The sequence below is a fragment of the Eumetopias jubatus genome, unplaced genomic scaffold, assembly GCF_037043125.1.
Source record: "Eumetopias jubatus isolate StellerSeaLion01/CBP00866 unplaced genomic scaffold, mEumJub1_p1.0 scaffold_5, whole genome shotgun sequence".
Taxonomy (NCBI): Eukaryota; Metazoa; Chordata; class Mammalia; order Carnivora; family Otariidae; genus Eumetopias; species Eumetopias jubatus.
In genome coordinates this window covers 154294126-154322061 of record NW_028274811.1, presented here as the reverse complement: position 1 = coordinate 154322061, position 27936 = coordinate 154294126, and the positions used below count along the sequence as shown (strand labels likewise).

The window sequence follows — 27936 nt, the reverse complement described above, 5'->3', positions numbered from 1 at the left end:
TGGCCTTAACTTACGACACAGGAGCAGAAAATATACAACGGGGAAAGGACTGCCTCTTCAGTGAACGGTCCCGGAAAACCGCACACTACATGCAGAAGAATGGAGCTGGATTGCTTTCTGACAGCACACACAAAAATTTTAAATGGATGAATGACTTGAATATAAGACCAGAATCCATAAACCTCCGAGAACAAAACACAGGTAGTGAGTTTCTCGACATTGGTTTTGGCAAAGAGTCTTTTAGATCGGACACCAAAGGCAAAGGCAACAAATGCAAAAATAAACAAGGGGAACGACATAAAACTGAAATTTCTACATGGCAAAAGAAACCATCAAAACTTAAAAGGCAACCTACCCAATGAGAAAAAAAAATCTGCAAATCATATGTATGAGAAGAGGCTAATATCCAAAATATACAAAACACTCATACAAATCAAAACAGACAAAAAAACCTGTATAAAAAATGGGGAGAATATGTGAATACTTTCCAAAGATGGCACCCAGGTGGTCAAAAGACACAGAAAAAGTTGTTCAACATCACTAATCGTCGTCAGGGAAACCTAAGTCAAACCCATAATCCGCTATCTCCCCACACCTGTCGGGATGGCATTTGTCCCAGAGACAGACACCAGGTGTGGTCAAGGGTGTGTAGACAAGGGGACCCTGTGCACTGTTGGTGGGAATGTACATTGGTGCAGCACCTGTGACAAAGAGTATGGAGGTTCCTGGAAAAATGAATACAACTACCACATGACCCAGTGATTGCTCTGGGTGGATTTATTTGGAGAACACAAAAACACTACCTCAAAAAGATAGATGCACTCCCATGTTCACTGCAGCATTCTTCACAGTAGCCAGACATGGAAACAGAGACCTTGGGAGCATTATGCTAAGTAACTCAGACACAGAAAGACAAATACCAGATGTTCATGGACGTTCCACATGGAAAAAAAAATACTGAATGCACAGATACTGAGAACAGATTGCTGGTTGCCAGATCCAGGGATGGGGGAGGAATGGGGGAAGGTGGTCAAAGGCACAATGTTTGGGCGCCTGGGTGGCTCAGTTGGTTAAGCGACTGCCTTTGGCTCAGGAGTCCCGGGATCGAGACCCACATCAGGCTCCCGGCTCAGCAGAGAGTCTGCTTCTCCCTCTGACCCTCTTCCCTCCCGTACTATCTCTCATTCTCTCTCTCTAATAAATAAATAAAATCTTTAAAAAAAAGGCAAAATGTTTGAGTGATAAAATGCATAAGTCATGGAACGTTCTGTGCAGCATGGAGACTAAAGCTAACCCTGCAGGATGGCGTACAGGTTCCCCCGCTATTTGAAAGTAGTTTCCTTCCTTCCTAGGAAGGAAACCTCTCACAGCAAGAATGGTGTAGACCAAAGGAGGAATTACCATTCATTTCTACAGAAAAAAATAGCGTGCTCAGGCTCCAAAAACGACTTCTCTTTGGCTTTTCCTAGGCCTCGGGACACGACTTCCTAACAGATGCCCAAAATAAATGGAGATGAAGCACAGCAGATGCTCACAGACACAATTCAAAGTGCTGGGGGCTGGACGTGGAGAGCGGTTCCCAGGAAAGACCTGGTTGAGGTGCACGCTGCCCCTGCAGTGGCTCCCCGCAAAACAGATGATGAACGCAATGCTCACTTTTCGACTTTTTTCATAAGAGCAAAATCCTCTTCAGGATTCCTCCTGTTATTGAAGCTGGGTAATGAAACAGATCTTTAAAAAAAAAAAAAAAAAAAGCCATGTGTACCGTGAACTTTTAAAAAGTGGGGGATATTGTACTTGAAAGTCGCTGAGGGAGTAGATGTTAACTGTTCTCCTGGACACGCACATCAGCAGATCCACCGTGAAAGGCACCTTCCTGAGCATGCGGAACACAGACGACCTCCTACCCCCAGAAACCTCCTCCTTCTCCTCGCTCAGGACAACCAGCCACAGCTGGGAGTTACCCCAATTCCTCTTTCTCCCATTCCCAGTATCTAACCCATCAGCAAATCCGGTGAGCTCCTTCTTAAACGTACCCAGAATAGGACTGACCACGCCTTCCAAGGCCACCTATCTGGTCCACACTAGAGGCCATCTCTTGCCTGAGTTCCTGGAAAAGCTTCATCATGGACCTCCCCTGCCCATCCTCAATCCTCTGTCATCTATTCTCAACACTGTAGCCAGGATGGCCCAGTGAAACAGGGTCCCATGGGGTCACAGCACTGCAATGGCTTTCTGTCTCCCTCTGTCACCTCCCTGAGGTGATGTCCTAAGCTGTCTCCCGTGGCCACAGGGCCTTCTTGCTACTTCTGGACATACCTGGTACACTCCTGCCCCGGGACTTATACACATGCTTTCCTTCCGTTTAGAATGCTCTTGATGTGATATCACTCACCTTCTTTAGATCTTGACTCAAGGATCACCTTCCCAGTGAAGTCCCACCTGGCTCTATGTGAATAGCAAGCACCACCCTTACCTCCCCTGCAGCACCCCAGCCCCGTCTCCTGCTCCGTATTTCCGTAGCAGTTATCACAGTCACCAGTCCATCTCGGCAGGGCAGAAACGAAGGCCTACACTGACGCTTTCACCACTGACTCCCTCCGATTTCCTGGTCCAAAGCCCCGGGGGAAAAGGTGCCCCAGGGCTCTGGCACAGCCAGGATGCCAAGGACCAGGGGTCCATCGACTGCACCCTGAACACTATCAGGAAAATGAGCCACACGAGGAATCCACCTGCCCATGAGACCTGAAGCCAGACACCTTCCTCAATTACAGGTGAGCATTCACACTTCCTCTCCTTGCCTGAGGTGCTCATCTGAGAAAGCTGAACAGAGACCCATCCCAGGATCCAACTCTCCCTCTGACCAAGGTCCTGGGAAACAGACATCTCTCCTCCCTGCACCAACCACCTGGGATTGACGTCCGGAATACTCCGGCGGTCAGGCAGAGTGGTGCACCTGTCCCTCTTTCCTGCAATATCATCACAAACCAGGCTGTGCTGCACATTTTCCAGGAAGGAGCCTGCAGCGGCATCAACAGGCCGACCAGGCTCGGCCTCAGTCTCGCACATCAGGCCCCATGCAGAAGTAGAACTGCACGGATACTGGTGTCCTGTGTGGCCTCGGAACCTAACGGTAGGAGCTGAGATTTCAGTTCCAGATGAAAAGCGACCTCTTGCACACAGCACAGGAATGTGGAGAGGATTTCTCAGGGGTGGGGCTCTGGAAGAACTGCTTCTGCTGACTGAATTCACACACACCAGGCAGAGGACATCTGCTGTGCCTCCTCTGAGGAAGCAGGGGCACAATGGGCAAGAATCGATAATGCTGCCTGTGGGCTGCTTCCCACCAACCACCCTGCTGAGCCGAGGGCTCAAGCACCAAACAGGAAGCAACTCTCTCATCACATCTGCAGCAGGAGGGCTGGCCAGGGAGTACAGCCCAGTCCCTGTCCCTGTAGCAAGCTGGCCTGCCCATCATGAGCGACGGTCCACCACCACGGCATCACAACCTCCCAGCTATCTGATCCGACTACCCTGCCAGGCTCAGACCTGCTCACACAGTGAGTCATAAGACCCAGCGACGTCTTTCCACTGCAACTCAATGCTTCTCACAGAGAAGCAAACTCCAGCCTCACAAATGTGCTCACCATTAGCTCTGGAATTCCCTGGGTGGCGTCTACACTGGCCCACACAGGTGTCCCATCCAGACCACTCCACAAGTACCCTAGGGTTTCAAGCCACTTTCAAACTGCCCTTAGAAAGGCAGGAACTAGCTCGATTAGGCACACCAGCCAAGTGACTCGATGTGCTGGAAACTCGGACAACATCCTCGCCGAACACCAAGGCTTCCAAGTCCAAGCTTCAAACCTTCGCTCACTGGGCATTGAGCACCATGTCGGCATCAACACTGGTCTTGCAATTCACTTGTCTCCCATTCCTTAAAATCAGAAACCAAGCTCCAGTCACCACTCTATTTTCCCTCCAGAAAAAATAAGGCAAATGACAGAATAAAACACTATGTGTGCACAGCACACTTCTAATTGAAATATAATTCCTTGGTCTTTCTCATACGGGCAGCCCTACATTACCCATACTAATGAGAGAGGCCACGAGTTCAATCATTATATATATATATTTGATCTTGTGTTTTTCTTTACGATATTTGTATCTCAAAGTCAATGTCTATATTGTTTTCTCAAAATAATAATAATAATAATAATAATAATAATAATGACATGGTCACATAAGGGTCTGGATCTCCATAGCCATACAACATGGCTTGGTCCAGATAAGGATGAAGACACTACCTCAGCCCACGAAGTGAAGCCCTTTCCCTCAGGGATCCCGACATGCCTCACAGTATGATGAGTTCCTTTGCTACGTGGAGTTGTCCGAGTACAAAGGATGCAGGCACCCTCCAGGATTCCTTCCATTTTCTTCACAAATCCCCCAGCTCAAGTCACAAGTGACTCACCAGGTCAAGCTTCCAGAGCCCAGGATGGGCCACCAGGTAAGCAGCCCCCTCAGGGAAGGCTAACAGGGGGCTCGATTTCCGTTGGGAGCACGATGCACCACTCCACGAGCTCCTGAAAAACCTACACTCCTTCTCCATGTGCCCCTCTCACAAAGGGCAGGGCACCTTGTTACAGCTCTGAGGCTGTGTTTTACTTTAAAACATGATTTCTAGTATCGGAATGTGGTTCATGGAAGAGGAAAACATGAACACCCACCAAGCATTCTCATAATATTTCGGAAGATTATTTTCCCACTGTTTAATTAAATCGGGATATAAAAACACACAGATAGCCCCTTCCACTAGCAGGTATGATTCACTTTGGTGATGGAAAGAAGAGCAGGAAATAAAAGAGTAACAGATGTTCCGATGACCCGTCATTTCCATAATCAAAATTTTGAAACTTCACACACACTCAAAGAAAGAAGCTCAAACAAACGTCTTGGCCTGGCACCTCTGAGACGTCTGAACTGGAGTGACAGGGACAGACGATGATGTCGTGTATGTTGGGTGAGGCTGGTGGCACAGAAGAAGGTGCTCGGCCAGCTCTCCACCTGGGCCTTACCTGTCCTCGGCCAGGAACCTCCTCACGGCCCTCCACCTGTCACCACTCTCACTTGGGAGACCCAAAGCCACCCCTGGAGCCCGCCCTGCCGACACCCTTCTGCTCGATGCACTCAGCTCTCCTCTGAGACCCCTGTCAGCTTTACCCAGACCTGGAACTCCCCCATCCGCTGCACAGCTCCAGGACTCCCCTCTTCTTCCAAAATGACACTGGCCCAAGGCTTTCATGAGAAAGGTGGAAGGCTACCCAATGAATGGTTCACTACTTTCCCCTTCTGTCGTATTTCTCTCCAATTACCTTCCTACCTGGGCAAACTGTAAGGAACGTATCAATGGAACATGGACATGCTATGAGACCTGCTTCTTTCATTGCAGCCTTCTGAGGACTCCTTGTACAATAAAACACCGTATCCTATGACGGGGGGGGGGTTAAAACCTTTATTCACAGAATAACACAGCCCAAATCACCTCATTTTTAATTGCTCTTCATCAGGCAGAACAGTTTCTGTGGAAAAAGCCTTTCCATAGATATTAGATGCCAGCAATTTCATAAGGAGTCAATGGAAGCTCTGTGGGATAACCTGACTCACCTAGGGTCAGGCAAGCAGTTCCAGAACTCAACCTGTGCTCCTGACGCCAAGCCCCTTGATGCCACCAGCATCCAGAATTCTCAAAGACTCTCCTTCTGACTCCACCACCAAAGAAGCTACAGAGAAAATCAGCATGTCAAAATATCTAGATGACACATATAGAAAAACTAGAAAGTCAAGCTCAACTTTTTTTTTTTTAAAGATTTTATTTATTTATTTGACAGAGAGAGACACAGCGAGAGAGGGAACACAAGCAGGGGGAGTGGGAGAGGGAGAAGCAGGCTTCCCACGGAGCAGGGAGCCCGATGCGGGGCTCGATCCCAGGACCCCGGGATCATGACCTGAGCCGAAGGCAGACGCTTAATGACCGAGCCACCCAGGCGCCCCTCAAGCTCAACTTTTAAACAGTAAAAGGCTGCTTTGAATAATTTTGATTTTTCCCTCGACCCTAATTGTAACTCTTCTGATGAAAAGACTAATCAATTATGAAACATCACCTTTGACAAATGACAAGACATCATTCGAGTCTGTATCCTACGACAAAAAGCCAACTAACTCTAGATGCTGGCCACTCAACCATATCCTAGGCCCAAATGAATAAACGCTGTTAGATGAAGGAACAAATGATATGTTAAAAACACACAGAGTAAATTTCACCTTCCCTTTCTAGAGAACGTTCCAGAAACTTATAGACTTCTTCCTATGCTTTCCGTTTGTGCAAGTCGGTATGACTTTAATCTTATGGGCGCCAGAGAGGTTCTTCCGTTTTTCTTATCTTTATGTTTGCAATGGCATTTTTGGGTTATCTTTTTCTTCTCAAACCAGATGTACAATATGTGCTTGGGACAGAAATAGGACCCACGCTCTGAGGTTTTGCCCATTCGGAACTTGGTAAAATGTTAAAGGATAGCTTCTCTGGGAGCCCCGGATCCGGGCCCATGGATGGTAAAAGATTAAAATTTCCATTATCATTAGAATTACTACTCAAGGGAGGAACTTGAGACAAAAGTACCTTTAACGATAGTACCAAGAAATCAAAATGATGCCTACAGAAGTTTACCTGTTCCATGGTCCACACGGGTAACAGAGGGGTTCAGAGACGCTGGGCTCCTCCCTTTCTCCTGCCCAAATCTCTGAAGCACACAGATAACTTAAAGTCAGAATTTTAGAACTACTAGACATCTTAGAGATGTCTGGCACCATTCCCTTAGACTACAGAATAAAACAGAGTAGCTCATTTTCACAGCACTAATGGAAACATGAAGTGCTCCTAAAGCTTGGATACACTGTCTCAGTTCTTTCCTTGCTGATTTTGACTAATGTAAGTCTTAGTCATACCATATAAACGCTACGATGGTTGGGAAGGAAATAATCGTAGCTAAGAGACTATTTCAGCTGTGTTTATAAGCACGGTCTCACTTTGTAGAAGAGGCTGAGCTGAGTGTTTTTAAATACTATTTCAGACCTCTCTTACAGTACACTCTGATCATACCAGAGCCTGAATCAACTAAAAAAAGATAGTTCTTTCAGTAACTGTAATATTAGAAAAATATTATAATGTCTCTATTCCTAGAGATCGTGGAGTATCTCACTCAAAGATCCTTCAATTACGATGGGCAGAGGTTAAAAGGCCAACTGAATTCATTCCAGTTGGCCACACAACATAAAATTCCTGATCCTTGATATGTTTCCAGATAGAGAAGACCAGAGATAAGAGGGAAATAGCAGGGCGCCTGGGTGGCTCAGCTGGTTAAGCGACTGCCCTCGGCTCAGGTCATGATCCTAGAGTCCCAGGATCGAGTCCCACATCAGGCTCCCTGCTCGGCGGGGGGTCTGCTTCTCCCTCTGACCCTCCCGCTCTTGCGCTCTGTCGTTCTCTCTCTCTCTCAAATAAATAAATAAAACCTTAAAAAAAAAAAGAGGGAAATAGTACCGTGTATGGAATAACAAAGGATTTGGAGTCAGTTTGGAGATCCCACTTAGGTCTCTGACACTCAAATCCTCTGTGACTCGTATCGTTTCTGAGCCCCTGACTTACCATCTAGAAAATGTGACTAATAATACCTACCTCATAGTTTAGAAGTTCAAGAGGGAGAATTCCACAAAGAGCCAGTGTGATGGCGCTCAATGGCAGGTGCTCAGGAAGCCATAATTACTATTTGGATCTATTTCTTTTCCAGATAAATGAACACGTGTTGAAACCCTATTTCTAATAGATGACTCACAAGATGATTTTCAAACCTTAAGGAAGGTCAAGAAGCTGCTATTGTGTCATCTTTCACTCAGAAATCATGTTGTTGGACTGGTGAGGACAATACAATAGCACCATCGTCACTAGGAGTGTGGAGCTTCCCATTTCCACATGGCCATGTTGTCCCCCTTAGCTCAGGGCCACCAGAAAGGGCAGCTTGGGTGGGAGACACCATCATCACTAGGAGTGTGGAGCTTCCCATTTCCACATGGCCATGTTGTCCCCCTTAGCTCAGGGCCGCCAGAAAGGGCAGCCGGGGGCGACCACATACCAAGGCTGCCAGGTGTGGCTGAGGCAGGCAGAACTCGGACTTAAGCCTCAACTCCTGTCTACCTTATTTATAGTGCTCTTCATGGATAGAATGCCGTTGTCTGTGAGCTCTGATGTAGGAAAGATCGAGAATTTCCATTGTGATTCCCTCTCTGACCCTTAGGATATGTAGCAAAGTTACATTTAAGTTTTAAACATTGAGGGACTTCCTGGTTTTCTTTTCATTATGACTATGGCTCAATTCCCCTGTGGTCGAAGAATATAATCTAGTTAATTTCAGGCTTTTAAAATGTGTAGACTTGATTCACGGCCCAACGTATCGGCTATTTGGGTAAATATTCTAGGACCACTTGAAAATAATGTATTCTGCACTTACTATGTAATGTTCCATATATGTCAAATAGGTCACATTTCTTACCAATGTTTTGTCTGTTTTTCTATCGGATATTGCGAAAGGGATACTAAAATCTTCAAACAATGCTACTCTAGTCAACATTACTTTGGAGAATCTCCCAAGTGTTATAAGCCAAGAGAAACAAAAAGAATACCCATTGAGGAGATAATTGTGACTATTCACAGATAAGATGATGGTGTACATAGAAAATCCAAAGTATTCTATAAATACACTATTAGAATTAAAAATGGAAAACTTGCAAATCTTAGAACCAAGGAAGCAATACAGAAAGCAGCCAGGGGGAAGAGATTTCTTACGTACGGAGGGAGGAACATCAGAATACTGTCAGAATAACACCAGGGAACTGGCAAGCCAGAAAGGGCTGGAAAGACAAGTACATGGTACTAAATGAGAACATGCAGCCAAGGATACATAGCCAGGAAAATGTTGCAAAAGAAAACCAAACTTGGGGCATCACAATGCCTGACTTCAATCTATATTACAAATCTGTGACAGGATGGTATTGGCACAAAAACACATAGATCAATGGAACAGAATAGAGACCCCAGAAATGGACCCTCAACTCTATGGTCAACCAATCTTTGACAGATCAGGAATGAATGTCCAATGGAAAAAAGACAGTCTCTCCAATAAATGGTGCTGGGAAAAGTGGACAGCCACATGCAGAAGATTGAAACTCGACCATTCTCTTACATCATTCACAAAGATAAACTCAAAATGGATGAAAGACCTCAAAGTGAGACAGGAGTCCATCAAACTCCTAGAGGAGAACAGAGGCAGTAACCTCCTCGACATCGGCCACAGCAACTTCTTTCAAGACATGTCTATAAAGGCAAGGGAAACAGAAGCAAAAATGAACTTTTGGGACGTCATCAAGATAAAAAGCCTCAGCACAGCAAACGAAACAGTCAACAAAACTAAGAGGCGACCCATGGAATGGGAGAAGATATTTGCAAATGACATTACAGTTGAAGGGCTGGTATCCGAGATCTATCAAGAACTCAAACTCAACACCCCAACAACAACAACAACAAAATAATAATAATCCAATAAGAAACGGGCAGAAGACATGAACAGACATTTCTCCAAAAAAGACATAAAAACGACTAACGTTTACCATCACTAGCCATCATGGAAATTCAAATCAAAACCACAATGAGATACCACCTCACACCAGTCAGAATGGCTAAAATTAACAAGTTAGGAAACGACAGATGTTGTGAGGATGTGGAGAAAGAGGAACCCTCCTTACACTGTTGGTGGGAATGAAAGCAGGTACAGTCACTCTGGAAAACAGTATGGAGGTTCCTCAAGATGTTAAAAATAGAACTACCCTACTAACTAACAATTGCACTACTGGGTATTTCCCCAAAGATACAGACGTAGTGAAAAGAAGGGGCACCTGAACCCCAATGTTCATAGCAGCAATGTCTGCAATAGCCAAACTGTGGAAGGAGCCGAAATGCCCTTCAACAGATGAATGGATAAAGATGTGGTCCATATATACAAGGGAAGATTACTCAGCCATCAGAAAGGATACATACCTACAATTTGCACTGACGTGATTGAACTGGAGGGGATTATGCTAAGTGAAATAAGTCAAGCAGAGAAAGACAGCTATCATATGGTTTCACTCATATATGGAACATAAGGAATAGTGTGGAGGACCACAGCGGAAGGGAAGGAAAACTGAATGGGAAGAAATCAGAGAGGGAGACAAATCACGAGAGACTCTGGACTCCGGGAACCTAACTGAGAGTTACAGAAAGGAGGGAGGTGGGGAGATGGGGTATCTGGGGGTGATGGGTATTAAGGAGAGCACATGTTGTGATGAGCACTGGGTTATATGCAAATAATGAGTCATTGAACACTACATCAAAAACCAAAGATGTACTATATGTTGGCTAACTGAACCTAATTAAATAAGTAAATAAATAAATATGCTTTCTACATGAAAAACAAATAATAATGAGTACAGAATTTCAGACTTGCAAATGAAATGTTCTCAAGATATGTATCACAGCAGTGTAAATAGACTTCACACTACCGGACTTTATACTGAAAATGTTTGAAATGGCAAAATCAATGTTATGATTTTTACAATTTTTTCCTTTTTTTATTATGTTGTGTTAATCACCATATATTGCATCATGTTTCCCTTCCTACTATCTTCTTCTTTTTTCTTAACATATAATGTATTATTTGTTTCAGAGGTACAGGTCTGTGATTCAACAGTCTTACACGATTCACAGCGCTCACCATAGCACATACCCTCCCCAATGTCTATCACGCAGCCACCCCATCCCTCCCAACCCATCCCCACTCCAGGAACCCTCAGTTGGTTTCCTGAGATTAAGAATTCCTCATATCAGTGAGATCTTATGATAGATTTTTACCATTTTTTAAAAGTACATTCTGTATGATTCCATTTTTATAAAGATTTTATTAATTTATTTTAGAGAAAGAGCGTGGCACGAGAGTGGTAGTAGACACAGGAGGTGGAAGAGAGAATCGTGAGCCCGCGCTGCCCTGAACACAGACCCTACGTGGGGCTCGATCCCACACCATGAGATCACATCCTGAGCCAAAATCAAGAGTCGGCGGCTTAACGGACTGAGCCACCATTCATCTCCTTGGGCATTAGTACTGGTGCATTGCCTGCTCTCTCCACCACCGCTGTGCTGAACACTCCTGAAAACACATCTGTGAAAAACCAGCCAGAGTTTCCGGGGGAGAGTCTGAGGCCAAGCACTGCCAGGTGATGGCTGCACCCGTGGCCTGGGATGGGTGCTGCTCACTGTTTTCCAGGCCTGGGGTGCCCAACACCCTTCTTTCCAGGGGACCTGCAGGGGACCCCCATGTCCTCAGGTACCTGAGGGCAACCCGGCCCAGGAATTCACCTTCTGTAGCAGAGGACAGATGGGACTTCTTTCTCTGGCCAGGAGTGTGAACCCTGATCCCGGGAAAGGAGAGCTCTCCTGGACTCCTCGCCCAGCCAGGCAGCTGTGGCCATGATGTATGTGACGGAGCCAGAGCGGCTGGGACTTGGAGGGAATGAGTGCCTTAAACCAGCCTTGTGCGGGGCATGCGGGAGCAACAGCCCCTGCTTCTTGGGGAGCAGTGATGTGTGCAAAAGGGAGGAGGCTGGGGTGGAGCCTTCCAAGCCACACCACAGTCTCTCCCTTGGTTCTGAAACCAGCAGGAAGGGACCTCCAACGGCAGAGACCAGACTCCAGGAGGATGCCTATCCAGGGAAAGGGGGTCCACTGGAGGGCACTGAAGCACCCAGCCCCACCGACCTGCAGGCCATTTGCACAGGATCACCTCCCACACTTCCTCAAAACGTTGTCCGTCTTCGTGTGTGGACAGTGACTGGCCCACTCAGGGCTGGTGCACTTCCAGAGGAGGACTAGAGACTTTTCAGGGCTTGCTCATGGGTCAGAGGACCACCGCCAAAGAAGCAGAGGATATCCCTCTTCCTCCGGAGCTGGGGAAGGCAGCCACCGTCCTGGGGCGGGACCAGTCCAGAAATGTGTTCTTTCTGAAGCCCCAGCCTTCCGTGGGCGTTGCTATGCCTGAGAAAGGCCCCCTCAGCCCCAGAGTCAGGAGCAGTGAGGAGCTGTCTCCAACCCTGGCCCAGGATCACGACCCGAAACCATCCTGTCTTTGGGAGGACAGGTCTCCTGCAGGAGCCAGGGAGGGGACTGGCCCCTCTCCCCACCCCAGTTCCAGGACTCCCGGGACCTGCAAGAGCTCTTCATCTGAGGAGGAGTCATGGAGAGCAAGTGTGTCTCGTCAGCCCAGCAAGTGAAAGAACCAAACTCCAACGCTCAGGTTCTAACAGAAGCAGAATTTCAATGTACTGTTTGGGGGCAGCCTCCTCCCCTCTTAGGCCTACGGGGCCTTGTGGGACCCCAAGGAAAGTCTTTGTTCTCCTTCCCTCAGAGAGAGGAGCTGGCCCCGTGTGCCAGGGTCCCCACCGTGTTCCCAGTGCTGAGGAAGAGCCACACGCAGGGGCCTGGTGTCAGGAGTGTGGTCGGCCACTGCTCCTGGGCTCCCAGCCAGGGGCCTGGTGGCTGCATGGAAAAGCTGAATTGCTTTTGGGGGAAGGAGTGCTCACTGCCCACACCGCTCGCCATCCCCCTCTGCACTCTGCAATCCAGGCTCTGTGCCCAGCTTACGTCGATCACCAGCACTCCCCATGTTCCTGCCATGGGAGGGATCATTGAGCATCACCCCATTGCACAGAGGAGGAGAGCGAGGCCCAGAGAGGGGAGGTAAATGGCTCCAGTCCCAGAGCTGGTCAGCAGAGAACCTGGAAAGCCAGCCCTCCGGAGCCCCTGCTAGACCAGTCAGAGACTCCCTGAGTTGAAAGCAAGCCCTCCCCTGCCTGACAAGCCACGCACTGGCCCCTGACCTTCATGATGGCCTGTTCTTGACCGTGAAGGTGAGCTGGCCGACTAGGAGGGGGAGTCCAGCTGGTGCGACAGGCTGTAGCTACAGGACAAAGTGACACGTCTGAGCTAGCAGGAGCCACACTCTGGTCTCCCTCCCGGAGCCTGCCTGGGAGCTGGAATCTGGGTGCCCTAGGGGCCAGCACACAACAGGGTCTGCGCTGACCAGGGAGCCATGGCCCCCAGGGAGAGTCCACTCTGCCCTCTCCCCGCACCTGCCTGGCCTCACCTCTCCTCACTGTGGGGCTGCAGGACCCAGAACCAGGCCCCATAGGGATGGCTTGGTTCCAGCTTGTAATGATTTCACAGCCCGTGGAGCCCCTGGGGCCGGAGGGAGGACTGGCTGTGGACCAGGACTGGGCTGGGGAGGATGCAGGGCCTTGTGGAGAGTGAAGGATGGGGCAGGGGCCAAGTCCTGGGGCCACTGCTCATGTCTAGAAAGGGCTGAAATCCCTGAATGCCCATGGGGTCCCTCATTACAGTAACGACCCCCTTCCCACTCGGGCATCCTGCTGGTGGGCCCCTCCACCCCGGCCTCCTTCCCGCCCCTCTGACTCCAGCCGGGGCTGCAGCCAGAGACAGGCTGGACCTCTGTCCCGGATCCTGCCAGGAAGACAAGGCAGAAGGAGGAGAGGAGAAGGGGAAGGGGCAGACTGATCTTCTCCCTGTCCTGAGTCGGCCTCCACTGATGCCTCCAGGTCCTCTGGCCCAGCCCTGCACTTAGCTGGACCCTGAGAGGGAGTCTGCATTCCAGGCCAGCTGGGTGGGAGGGGTATTCAATGACCTGTGCGTCCCCAGATGTCCTACCCACCTGGCCTTGCACCCTAAGGCCTGCGGCCCAGGGTGGGTGTAATTGTGGGGCCCAGTGGACTTTGGGGCCACAGAGCAGTTGGCTGTGGTGAGGGAATGTGTGGGACCGGTCAGGTGCAGAGCCATGGGGCTCATGTACATGTGCTGCAGGGCTGGTTCACCGTACAGGTGCTGCGTGCAGGTCTCCTTTGCACACCTGGCCATGACACACCTGGCTGGCCCTCTCGGTGGGGAGGTCTGGGTGCCTGGTGCACCTGTCCCCCACCTACCCCTGGAGGAGCGGCCACGTTCAAGCGTTTCCATGTCCAACCCTCAGGGACAGTTGGGAACCTGGGTCAAGAGAGGCAGGGACTGGCCCAGGACAAATGAGGGGTGCAGAGCCCAAGGAGCAGGGCTGCTCTCCAGTCCTGGGCCAGCCCCAACCCTCCCATGAGGGTCGCTTTGGGGGTGAGACCCCCTCAGATCCTCGGGGAGAGCTACCCACCCCGTCCCATGTGGGGACATGACCTTGGCATCCCCAGGCATGTAGAGGCATGCACACCTGCAAACCCACCCACACACATCACTCTGACTGCCCAGCTGGGGGTCAGAAGGGGAGGACACCCTGGGAGCGAGGTGGGGACAAGGGGGAAAGAAGAAAGAGGTTGGAGACAGCTGGGCCATGGGGCAGGGCATCAGGACTCCTGGCAAGGACCCGGATCCATAGCATGGGGAGGGGAGACAGCCCAGGCTGATGGTCAGGGGTCCCCAAGGGACCCAGGGGGTTGCAGGGCACTGGGAAAAGACAGGGTCTGGGTTCTGGTGTCCACCACCACCCTGGGCACTTGGGAGTAGGAAGAGATACCCACCCCCAAATCCAGAGCCCAAAAGGCCTCAGCTTCCTCTGCTGTCACTTGGGCTGCAGAGATGCAGTGTCCCAAGGGTCCCACGGGCTTGTAGAAGAGCCTGTTGGCCTTGGATCTCCATCCCTGACCCTTTGTGATCCCAGTGCTGGGAAAATGCTTTGAACTCACTCTTGGTCCTTCTCAGCAGAGGACAGACTCGGGGCTTGGGAGGCTGAGGACCTGGCTACGCAGAACGTGGCAGAGCCCTGGGCCACCAGTCTGGAGACCAAGGTCAGGGCCCTCCTTGTTGCAGCCTCAGGGTCCCCATGTGGAAGAGGATCCAGAATCACTGCTCTGGTCAGGGGGAGGAGGCCTTAGGAAGGAATGGAGCACCGGGACCGGAGAGGGAAACGGGGACAAGGGAGGCTTCTGAGGTTTCTCACATCGCCCATGGATCCCACAGATCCTGCTCCTGGGAGAGACACAGACACAGAGACAGAGAAGGAGACAGAGAATGAACACAGGACAGAGGGAACCAGGAGAAGTCACAGACTTTCCTCCACCAGCTTGGAAATGACATCCCGGCATTTTGTGCCATTCTATTCCGGAGAGCGCCGTCACATAGGCCATCCACCCTGGAGGGGAGGGGATTCCACAGGGATGTGTGACCAGGACTCAGGGGTATTAGGGGCCACTGTGGGGACTGCCCAGCACACGGGCACAGACGAGGCCCTGGGACCTGAGACTGACCCTAATGGGAGCCCCTGGAAGTCTGTGTTGTGAGAGGACAAGGTCAGAATCAGTTCATTCCTACCTTCCCACGGGGGCTGGGACACAGGCAGGAGGGGGGTGGCTTTGCCTGGACCCCAGAGCAGACCCAAGCCCCTCTGAGCTGTATTCCATGCCAAGCCCAGCTCCTTGGCTCATCCTTGCATTGCCAAGTATGCACCAGCCTCCTGTGATAGCAGGTATGGAACACGTGTAAGGTCCTACCCCTGATGGCGTCCCTAGAACTAGAAGCCAGAATACCCCGATGTGCAGATGGGGAGCCTGGGGAGGCCCTGAGAGGCACGGGGTCTGTCCAGGGTCATAGCCCTGGGCATGCGCAAGAGTCCGGTCTGAACCCAGCTCTGTGTCCTCACAGCAGGGACACCGGCTGCACCCAGGCCTCCCGGGGCTGTGGGTGGGCTGTGAGGGTGTCACTGTGTGGATGCGGCATGGGGGGAGGGTGAGCATTCCGCAGTGGGGGAGGGGGCCCCTCGGGAGGCTCTCGTGTGAGGAGGAAGTTGGGTAAGGGGACCCCAGGCAGTGGTGACCTCACTTCCCTGACAACAGAGCCCAACAGAATTTGGAACCCCGGTAACCAGGCACCCACATTCCACAGACAGCCCCCTGCCCAGCTCATTTCATTGGAGATCTTAATGGCAAAATGTTCACGTGTTGCCTGCCAAGGTCCCGAGGCTGCAGGCGGAAGAAGGCGCGCCTTGAGGACGCTGTCCCCCGCTGGGGATTTCATGTCAGGACTCCCCACCGCCTCTGGCCATTTGGTCGGAAGGACAGAAAGGTGACAGCAGGAGGCCCAGAGCCGGCCACCCAGCCCCACTTGCTCTGATGACCTGTGTAGCCCCAGGTGCCCTCCCTGTGTGTGTGTGTGAGTGTGCACGTGTGTGTGTGCGTGTGTATGTGAGTGTGTGTGTAAAGAGGGGTCATGGGGGTGGGGCCACCCCGAGCAGGAGCAGGCTGATGAGGGGTCAGATACCCAGTGGGCAGGTCATGTTCAAGGTCAAGGCTGGCTGGTGGGATGGGGTGTGCGGGCGCTGCCCCTTCTGCCCGAGGTTGATCCCGATAGCCCTGCAGAGATGGGTCACTGCATCCCGGGTGCAGGGCTGTGCACGCACAGGTGTGTCTGATCTGGGAGCAGCAGGGGGACTGGGCAGGAGGACAGTGCGGATGGCCGGGCAGGGCTGTGATACCTCCGGGCCGGCTACCGGTCCCTGTCTTTGCAGAAGGCCACGGAGGACATGGAGAGGAGGCTGCTGGACACACCCTCCGTCTCCTCGACAGAGGGGGTGACCCCACAGGGGTCCCCAGGAGCAGATGCTGGGGATTGTAGGGGAAGACCTCCTACAACACCCAGACCACTGTCCCAGGTGGTTGTCCACCGGTCAGTGGTCCAGGAGCCAGAGCCCACGGAGGCCAAGGCTGAGGGTGAGAAGGCTGGGGCTGGGTGTTTGTGGTGTGTGGGGATGGGTCGCTCCTGGCCCCACAGGGAGGAGCCCCCAGAGGCTGGTGTGGGGCCAGGAGCAAGACTGGGCTCAGAGCACACAGCGGGTGGACTGCAGTCGGGGAGATGTCCCTGTGAGGGCTCCTTCCCGGCTGTGGCTTCTCTGGGAGGCCCTGGGCTGGGCTCTGTCTCTGCAAAGGCCCATGGAGAGTAGGCACAGAGGTGAGCTTTTCTCTTTTCACAGCTGCTCCACCCTCTGAGGACCTAGAGCTGGCTCCAACTCCATCAGCAGCTCTGGGGGGAGGGGTGGTGCCTACAGCGACTTCAGGAGCACACCAGGAGCCGGCAGGTAACCAAGCACCTGCCCACGGAGAGCCTGGCATGGACCAGGAAGAACTGGCACCTGCTCCTGCCCCAGCCCCTGCCACAGTTCCTGCCCCTGCCAGAGCCGCTCTCCCTGCCCCTGCCCCTGCCCTTGCCCCTGGCCCTGCTCTTACACCCAGCCCTGCCCCTATCCTAACCCCTGCCCGTACTCCTGCTCCTGCAGGGCTCCCAGAGCCACATCCAGAGCCCACAGCCCTGCAGGGAGAGCTCCTTGTACCATCGCCGGACCCCGACGCCTCACCAGAGTGTTTCATCCCCTTAGTTCCATTGCCGGACCCTGACGCCTCATCAGAGTGTTTCATCCCCTCCCCCGATGTTCTTTCTCTCTGGTTCATATTAACTGTTATTTTATCTTTTCATGTTCTGTATACTGTTTATTATTTGTTTTAAATAAAATTACTTGTTTTCAATTGAACATGTCATGAGTATTAAGTACATGCCCAACGCTGTGCCACCACACCCCAGAACATTGCTGCAGAATATCTCATTCCCCAAAGGAGTCCCCGAACCAGAAGGCCTCCCTGCCCATTTATCCCCCAGCGCAGACCCTGGCAACCCCTAAACTGCTTTCTCTCTCTCTGTTCTTTTACCTGTTCTGGATGATTCCATAAGTGGAATCACGCAGTAAGGGCCTTTGTGTCTGCCCACCTATTTTCAAAAGGGACTCGTTTTCTCCTGTGTTTACTTGACATAGAATTTCTCTTATTTGATATTGAAATCCCGATGGATTGCACATCACATGTAATCATAGAGGCCACTTTAGGAATTATGGGCACAATCTCTGGGCCACCACAGCCTGACCCCAGACAGGAAACGCTGGTTCCTCCTGTGGCCCACACAGAAACCAGGGAAATGCAGAAAGCTGGAAGACACACCACAAAGGGCAAAAGCATTGCTCACAACCCAAGGCCAAAGAAAGGGTTCACCTGACTCTGGTCCAAACCACGCTCCAAGTCACTGGGTTCCACAGGGACGGAGACCAAACACATGCAAGTCCAAGGCGGAAGGATAGGCACGCAGGGAATATGGGTCAGAGATGCGGGAGCTCCTGGGGAAGGGCTCCGGCAAAGGAAACCCTATGGAGGCAGCGCTGGTCACCCTCAGACTGGCAGGTGTCTGGTCTGGGGACCAGCAGCCCTGGGGAGAACGTGAGGAAGCAGAGGTCCAATGCAGGTCCCCTGGAGAGAAGGGTGACGGGCACCTCTGTCTGGGAGAACAGTGAGCAGCACCCATCCCAGGCCACAGGTGCACCCATCACCTGGTATGCTCAGCCTCGGACTCACCCCCGGAAACTCTGGCTTGGTTTTCACAGATGTATTGTCAGGAGTGTTCATCACAGCGGTGCTGGAGAGAGCAGGGAATGGACCAAGACTAATGCTCAAGGAGATGGACGGGATCCACGGTCCCCGTCCTCATGATAGAATGCCCTGCAGCTACTGTCCCAGTGTCATCCGGGGCACAGGATCCGGGAAGCCCCTCCTGAGACCCCCCTTCCTGCCACGCTGTTCCTGGGAACATTGAGAATTGTTTGAGGAGGAGGGGGAGAGGATCCAGGATGACAGCGGGTCCAAGGAGAAGGAAGGTCAGCACTGGGAGGACAGATGGACGTGCCCTGAGCCACCATCCAGGGCCCGGGCTGTGATGCCCTTGGACCTTACCCCAAATAATGGCTCCTGAGGTATGGATCCAGCTTCTGTGGTTTCATTCCCTCCCTCCCTGCATCATTTATTCACTCCCTCATTCATTCCCCCCTCCCTCTCCTTCCCCTCCACCCCTCCCTCCCTCCCTGCCTCCCTGCCTCCCTCCCATTCTCCCTGCCTCCCTCCCTCCCTTCTACCCCTCCCGTCCTCCCTTCCCTCCTCCCTCTCTCTTTCCCTCTCTCCCATCCTCCCTCATTCAGCAGAGGATCTGGGGTCCCTGCTGTGTACTGAGCACTGGGGCTTCATCAGTGAGCACCCCACAAACCACATGGTCACATCCACTGTGGGAGGTGACGGGGCAGTCCTCAGGGCTAGCAGTGGTGATGAGCACCAGGAATCTGCTCCTGAAAACAGGTCAGTTGCACAAAGAATGGACAGACCCATGCTTAGCACTTCCTCTAGAAAAATCTAGTCCTGAAAAGTGATGAAAAGTAAGTATATCCTAGACTTCATGCGATGTGAGTTCTAATGGCAGGTACCTACTGATTCCTAGAACCAACAAAGAGTAAATCATCCAGTGTCGACTGGGGTGTTGTGACCCAACTTTTCTGACCAAATGACATGTTTCAGCCAACATCTCCAGGGCCTCTGAGTTTTCCCAAGGGTCTCTGCGATTCTCTGATCCTTCCATCAACCTCCTTGGGAAGCTCTATCCTGTCGTCTTCCTTGTCTCCTGCCTCTTCTGGGACCCTTCCATGGCCTCCCCACCAGTGCCACCCCCACCAGGACTCCCTGTGCCCCCTGGCCTGACGCCCACATCCCATGCTGGGTCCCGTGAGCCCCGTGCTTTTTGCAAGGACTGTGTGCTCCCTCTGGGTCACTTGGCATCTCTCTTGCAGTGGCCTGCATCTTCCTGTGCTGGGTCTCCTCTGAGCAGTCTGTGAGGCCAGACTGTACCCATGTCACGGGCATGGAAGCGAGAGTCCAGAAAGTCCAAACGACCTGCTCCCAGTCCCAGCGTGTGGAGCCTGGGTCAAGGATGGTCCGCGAGCAGAGGAAGACTTGGGCCCAGGGAGACTGAGGGAGGATGTGGCACAGTGAGCCTGCAGGAGGAGAGTGAGCACTATGGGGGCCTGGTGCTCAGACCTGCTGGGAGACCGCATCTCACCCACAGCAGCTCTGTCCCCAGGGCTGGAGGGTGTCAGGGTAGCCACCCTCCGAGGCTCTAGGCTGACAGTGACTGGCAGGAGAGGAGGTGCACCTGATGCAGGAGAGAACCCTCAGGCAGAGAGGAGGGGGCAGGTGCTTCCCCAGCAGCTGGAGGAACTCGGGGTAGCCACCCTCCCAGGGTGCAGGATGGCAGTGGCCGGCAGGGGAGGAGGCACCTGGTGCAGGAGAGAGCCCTCAGGCAGAGAGGAGGGGATAGGCTCTCCCCCAGCAGCAGGTGCACTGGGGCAGGCTGAGGGGCATCCGTGGACAGCAGTGCCTGCAGCTGGGGTCTCCACACAGACCCCCTCCTCAGGCTCAGCACAAGCTTGTCTGGATGGCCTTTGTCCTCCACATACAAAGTCTGGCCCAGGACCCTCCTCAAGCCCTGACTCCCAATCCTTTGACCTCAGCTCAAGCGACAAGAAATGGCCAATAGTTTAGGTGGGGTTGGGTGCACAGGGACATTTGCTTTTCTGGCCCATGCTGTAACATTGCTGGCTTTTAAAGATCTCAGGGCTTTGATTCAAAAACGGTAGGATGCCGGGGACCCCAGTCGGCTTTCGGGAAACCTGCCTCTGGGCCTTGCAGCCCTCCCATCCCACCAGTTCTGCTCAGAATCCCTCCAGGTCACAGACCCACAGTCTTGGCTCCTCAGATGGCCCGGACGATACACCTTCAAAAAGCAATCCCGGTGGGGCAGCAGGACACACTGCGGATTCCAGCAAATCCACCTCCCAGAAACTGAGGGTGCTGCTGGACGAGCTGTCTGAAAACAGCCATGTCAGGGTTCCAGGAAGATACCAGAGGCACAGGAGTAACTGAGGAGCATCTGAAGGTCAGGTAGGGGCAGTCAGAGCTTCCAGACCCTTCTTCCGTAAAGCTCCTCATTCCTCAGCCTTTCTTCCGGTGATTCTGCCTGGTTTCTATTTGCCCCAACTGTTATCCATTGCCTTAGGCAGCAGAGACTCACGTATGCCTTTAAATGTTTTGGACATTGAATGTCCTCCAGTAGCCACTTCACTACTGGGAAAGTTGGTAGCAAGCAAGAAGTCCCAGAGGACTCCAAGGGTCTGGACTTGGTGTTTCCCTCTCCTGAGATGGGGACACCTGTGGGAGGTGCAGGTGGTCAGCTGGGGGAGGGGGGCAGGCACCTGACGTGGACAGATGGGGCATAGGTGAGGCCCGAGGCCCCCGGGGTATGTGCCTGGCATCCGGACTGAACAGGTCTTCAGAGCTGCAGACTGGCTGGGATCATCTTCAGGCTGAGGAGGAAGGTGAGGGGAACAGAGGGGACTGAGGAGGTTCGGCTCAGACAGGAGAGGGCTGAGCCACACTTTTGGGGGAAAAGCGGGGTCAGGTTCAGGCTCACAGGGACAGACCTTGAGGCCATTATGCCATGTGAAATAAGCCAGTCCCTAAAGGACCGACACTGGAGGACCCCACTTGTGAGGGATGGAGAGCACTCCCATCACAGAGGTGGAAGGAGCTGCTGGGTGCCGGGGCTGGGGAAGGGGAATGGGGGGTTAGGGTCTCGTGGGTAGAGGTTCAGTTGGGGATGATGAAAACATTGTGGCAATGGACCGGAAGTAGCCGGTGCAGAACAGGGAATATACTTATTGCCACTGAAACGCGCTTCATGGTATCAACTGTATGTCCATTATACCACAATACAAAAGAAGTGAGTCAGGACGTCGGGGCCGTCGCAAATCCCTGGAGGGCCCAGGAGCAGGGAGCCTGTATCTTAGTTCTCGTTCTCACGCTCTGCCCCTTGTTGGGTGACTGAGCTCAGTAAGTGCTTGCTAAGACACAGTGCAGGCAGCTGGTCCAGAGAAAGTGCACAAGTGCAAACCCACTGGTGGGCACTGAGGAATCCCAAGGGGACGCGCATCCAGACGGAGCGAGTGCCCACATTTCACAAACACCAGCATAGAAATAGCCATTTATTTTTTTTAAAGATTTTATTTATTTATTTGAGAGAGAGGGAATGAGAGACAGAGAGCACGAGAGGGAAGAGGGTCAGAGGTAGAAGCAGACTCCCTGCTGAGCAGGGAGCCCGATGTGGGACTCGATCCTGGGACTCCAGGATCATGACCTGAGCCGAAGGCCGTCGCTTAACCAACTGAGCCACCCAGGCGCCCAGAAATAGCCATTTAAATCCAAGGCAGGAACCTTATATAGCCCAGAGGGCTCCACGCTCCTGGAGGCCGAGCTAGTGGCCACGGCCAAGGCCTCTGGTGGTGAGGGCACTGGGGGGTCTGAGAAGTGACTCGGCACACCCTGACCCTGAAGCCCCATGGCTGCGGTGAGGTGTAAGGACTGGGAGGGAAGACCCGGCCAGCGCCTGTTCTGGCTCCATGGCTGCTACAGGGCTGCTCCCAGCCCCAACAGGCAATGTCTGTTTAAAACCAGAGAGAAAACCTTTTCCCTCAATTGTTCTTTTTAAAGATGGTTACTCAGCATTGACACAGAAAAACCTCTGACATAAAACTGGAGCCATTCACAGTTGCAAATGACCCCAAAATGATCAAAATGTAGTGACCACAAAGAGAGGAACGTGTGCCCCCAGGCAGGCCTCCTGTGCACAGGGGTGCCTGGGGCGTTGGCGTGCCCGTGCAAGCAGTGCTGGGCTCCACAGTTTCCCTCAAGGGGACAGAAGTAGGAATCTGCTCTGACAGCTCCGCTCAAGGCAGCACCCCCTGATGGAGACGGGGGCAGCCCCTCGTGACTTCCAGATGTCCTGGTGATTCTTGGGCACAGCCATGGATCTCAGCTTCTTCATGACCCAGGGAATGATGGGGGGCCAGCCCAGCAGCCTCGGGTCCCGCAGATCCTCCAGGGGACAGCCCAGCAGCCGCGGGTCCTGCATGGCCTCTGGGGGCAGCCCCTCATGAGTTCTGTGTGTCCTGGTGATTCTTGGGCATGGCCCGAATCTCAGCTTCTTCATGACAGGGGCCAGCCCAGCAGCCGCGGGTCCCACAGGTCCTTCAGGGGACAGCCCAATACCGTGGGTCCCATAGCTCCTCTGGGGACAGCGCCTCAGGAGTTCTGGGTGTCCTGGTGATGCTTGGGCACAGCATGGATCTCAGCTTCTTCATGACCCGGGGAATGATGGGGGCCAGCCCAGCAGCTGTGGGTCCCACAGGTCCTCCGGGGAGAGCACCTTGGTGGGCCTGTGCAACTCCCGTGCGCTCCCTCTGGGGTCACTTGGCATCTCCCTTGCAGCAGCCTGCGTTCTTCCTGCGATGGGTCTCCTCTGAGCAGTCTGTGAGGCTGCACTGTGCCCATGTCACGGGCACGGAAGCGAGAGTCCAGAAGGTCCAGATGATCTGCTCCCAGTCTCACCATGTGGAGCCTGGGCAGGGAGTGGTCCCTGAGCAGAGGAGGACTTGGGCCCAGGGAGCCTGAGGGAGGATGTGGCACAGTGATCCCACAGGAGGAGAGTGAGCAATGTACGGGCCTGGTGCTCAGACCTGCTGGGAGACCACATCGCACTGGCTCTGTCCCCAGGGCTGGAGGTTGTCAGGGTATCCACCCTCCCAGGCTGCAGGCTGGCAGGGACTGGCAGGAGAGAAGGCCCCTGGTACAGGACAGAGCTCTCAGACAAAGAGGAGGGGGCAGGTGTTCCCCCAGCAGCTGGAGGAACTCTGGGTAGCCACCCTCCCAGGCTGCAGGCTGACAGTGACTCGCAGGAGGAGGCGCACCTGGGGCAGGAGTGAGCCCTCTGCAGAGAGGACGGGGCAGGTGCTCCCCCAGCAGCAGGGGCACTTGGACAGCCTGAGGGGGCATCAGTGGACAGCAGTGCCTGCAGCTGGGGTCTCCACACAGACCCCATCCTCAGGCTCAGCACAAGATTGTCTGATGGCCTTTCTCCCCCAAATACAAAGTCTGGCCCAGGATCCCCCCTCAAGCCCCAACTCCCAATCCTTTATACTCAGCTCAAGTGACAAGAAATGGCCAATAGTTTAGGTGGGGTGGGTGCACAGGGACATTTGTTTTTGTGGCCCATGCTGTACCGTGGCTGGCATTTTAAAGATCTCAGGGCTTTGATTCGAAAACGGTAGGATGCCGGGGACCCCAGACAGCTTTCGGAAACCTGCCTCTGGGCCTTACAGCCCTCCCATCCCACCAGCGCTGCTCAGAATCCCTCCAGGCCACAGACCCACAGTCTTGGCTCCTCAGATGGCCCAGACGATGCGCCTTCAAAAAGCGATCCTGGTGAGGCTGCAGGACACACTGCAGATTCCTCCAAATCCCCCTCCCAGAAAGTGAGGGTACGACTGGACCAGCTGCCAAAAACTGACAGGTCAGGGTTCCAAGAAGACACCAGAGGCAGCATCTGAAGGCCAGGTAGGGACAGTGAGAATCTCCAGTTTTGCCTAGGGGCAGCTCCCGTCCCCCTAAACCCTCAGTGGGATGGCTTTACTGGGGGATTGGGGGGGACCATGCCTGGAGGACCCATGGCTCCACTGTTAGAGGTCGCCGACTTGATCAGTGCACAGGTGGGGAAACCTGGCCACACCCAAAGAATTTCTAGAAAGAGTAGCCATCTCAGTGGTAGCTGACCTGGGAGGTCAACCTTCCAGCTGCCTGAGGTGGGATCGAGCCACAGACCAGCACACTAGCCAGAAATGGAAGAAGGAGAACAAGTTCTTCATTTCATAGTTTCTAAGTCACCGGTTTGTGCCTACGGTCAGTATACTTTGCATCCTGGGAAATCTCTGCCTGTCGAAGGTCATGAAAATGTTCTCCTCATGTTCTCTGCTGGAGTTCTTGAAAAATCTCTGGTTTATAGGTAAAAATCATCCGGAATTGACTTTGGTTGGCACAGCCATGCTGGGAAAAGGATGGATTTTCCCCAAAATACTAAACATAGAACTCCTGTATGATCCCACTATCAGATAGACCTTTTCAGGAAATGAAGTCAGTTTCTCGAAGTAAGATCTGCACTCTCCCACCCAATCTCCCTGAGGAGGGGCGGCCACCCTTGGCAACCCTCCCCTTGAGGCAGGCGCCTCCCTGGACAAGGGGCTACCCCAGGGCTGGGAGGTCTCCACAGCAGCACACCCAATATCCTGGATACTAGGAGACAGAGTACAGCACCAGGCCAGTGAGGGTCAGGACACACTAACCCAAATATGGCACCTTGGCAAATTAAATATAGAAGCTAAAAGAACTTTTGCATAGAGCAGAAGCAAGAAGGTCTCTCTGACCCCCAGCCATCAGCCTTTCTTCCCTTAAGCAGGTCAGAATACTCCCATGTGGAACTTTCTCTCCCCGGACCACAGGGATGATGTGCTTATCGCCAGAGTCAAGGAATTTAGGACCACGGGGTCTATACGAACACACCGGGTTAAACGAACCCTTATCTTCCTAGTTACCTTCTTTACCGTTTACGAGCCCTAGTCCAAACCCCTGTGTCTGTCAATTCTTCACACACTTACTGCTTCTTTGTCTAAAAGGTAGAAGAGCTGTCTGCTCCAGTCACCTCTGCTGGTCGTCATGGTCTTGTGAGGTTCCCACCAAAACAATCAATACATTTTGCTTGCTTTTCTCCTGTCCATCTGTCTTTGTCAATTTCCAGACTCAGCCAGGGACCTTCAAAGGGTTGAGGAAAACTTTTTCCTCTCTTGCAACACTGTGGGGCGGGGGGTGCGGAGTCAGAAAAACCCATCCCATCTTCCTGGCTTTGGTGAAAACGGACCTCTACTGGGAAGCAGCACAGGACAGTGCATGGCTGGAGGAGCCAGGGAGAGAGGCACATGGAACATGTAGGAGCTATTGGCCCCCAGCCAGGGGACTTGGCCCCAGTGACAAGTCCAGGGTGTGATTATGATTATTATAATGGAAGCATCCCGAACATCAGACCTTCCCCACGCCAGGCTTCATGATTGCTGCTCGTTGTAGTTGCTACTGTTGCTTTAGTGACTTTTCTGAACTTACTTTGTCAAGTCTGTATTCTTTGCTGTGTGTATGGCTACTGAATCCCTGTGCTGTTAACTTGGTGGTCAGCCAGTGGCTGGGCAGAGAAGTCACCCCTGTTTCCGAGCTATGGGCTACAGATTGGAGGTCCCCACAACCTCTTCAGGTTTGAATAATCTGCTCCAGTGGCTCATGGAACTCAGAGAAACATGTTACTTACTAGATGACCAATTCATTGAAAGGACAGAACTCAGGGCCAGGCAGCCAGAAGCGATGAGCAGGGCAAGGTGTATAGAAGCAGCTCAGAGCTTCCCTGCTCTCTGAAAGAGGCCTTTGCCCACCTCCACTCTGACCTTCGTCTATACTTCCTAACTGAGGACGTCCTTCCTTCTGACTCATCTGTTAACTCGAGTGAAAGACCCGGTGGGCACCAAAACGACTCCTCAAGTACTAACCACTGCTGCCGTCCTGGTGATTCTTGGGCACAGCCATGAATCTCAGCTTCTTCATGATGGGGGGCAGCCCAGCAGCTGTGGGTCCTACAGGTCCTCTGGGGACAACACCTTAATGGGCTTATGGCCCAGCAGGTACCTGTTCAGGTGGCTCTCGTCGTGCCACACAGCCTCGATCCCATTGGCCAGGTTGACCCCCATTGTCTGGTGACAGGCCAAGGTCAGTTGGTGAACCTCTACCACCGACCCCCCAGAAAAGGCCCCCTTGTAGTCAAAGTAGCCCTTGCCCCTGGGAAATGTGCACCTGGGACTGTGGCCAATGCTCGTAGCTGAAATCCTTGTGGGCCGCCTGGTAGAAACCGGGGTGCAGGGTGCCAAAGAGGGTCTCCATACTCACGTGGTCGCGGAACTTCATGTCCACCTCTGTGCACACCAGGTAGTCCACCTCACAGAGGAATTGTGGAGTTAATCTTAGAAAATATATTGTCAGCCCTAAGGAGTGATTGTGGAAGCAGCTGAAACGTCAGCAGCGTTCCTGTTCTCAGGCTACTGACCACAATGGCCCGGTAGGAGCAGGATCCCATGATCCCCAGGGGCAGGGCAAAGGTTAGGAGCCAGGAAAGAATGTAACCCTCCGTGCCCCCCTTCCTGCACCTGGCGTTTGCTAGCACAAACGTCCCACTCTTCCCCGATCCCATGACGGCCTCCCTGCGTGCCTGTGCGTAGAGGAGGGTGCAGGCCTGCTTCACAGCTTCAGCGTACTTGCCATCCCTTTGTCCTCCTTTCCCACGCTTTGAGGCGTCTGCCTTTGCTTTTCTGATAAAAAATGACGTAAAAGCGATGTGCAGAACCCAGCTGCTGCTGCCCTACTTGCAGAGGCAGCCCTGCATGGCCGCTCAGATTGGTGTCTGAGAACTTTATTTCAGCGCACGATGATGGGAAAAGCTGCTTACAGAAGCGGCGGATCATCACGTGCTCTGCATGGACGCGTCCTCCCAGCGCGGGGTGCCGGGAACCTCGAGCACCACCACCCTCCGGCCTTCCCGGAGGGGCACATGGGGCCCGGCGGGCAACTGATTGGTGAAGACGTAGTAGGTGACCCTGTGTCCCACCATGAACTGCTTCTCAACTCTCTGCAGGAACATCTCCAGGAAGACCATGTATCCACAGGGACAGGGGACAGGGCTGGAGGAGGGTCACTGCCAGAGGCTGGCAGCAGGACCCCAAAACTTGGGCCGTAAACGTGTGCACTTTCTTCAAGGGGGGCAGGCCCTGGGCTGCTTTAAGCAACAGCCACCCTCCTGGCCTGGCCTGAGCACGTCTGCTGGTGGGGCCTCCCTACCTTTGGCTCCCAGAGATGGGAGCCATCAGGACCCCATCTTACAAAGGGGAGCCTGAGGCTTAGAGGCTAGAAACC

The 27936-nt window shown here is 52.9% G+C and overlaps 1 protein-coding gene across 1 annotated transcript in view; it reads right to left on the bottom strand.

Annotated features, from left to right (window-relative positions):
* LOC114204014 (voltage-dependent N-type calcium channel subunit alpha-1B-like) overlaps positions 1–27679 on the bottom strand; it is a 57414-nt gene extending 29735 nt beyond the window's left edge. Inside the window, exons 1-2 of the mRNA XM_088023198.1 lie at positions 27492–27679; positions 26659–26808 (exon numbers count right to left, since the gene is read on the bottom strand). Of these exons, the coding sequence (XP_087879324.1) occupies positions 26659–26808; positions 27492–27679 (338 nt within the window). The remainder of the gene's footprint in view (positions 1–26658; positions 26809–27491) is intronic.
* Positions 27680–27936: the final 257 nt, after the last annotated feature.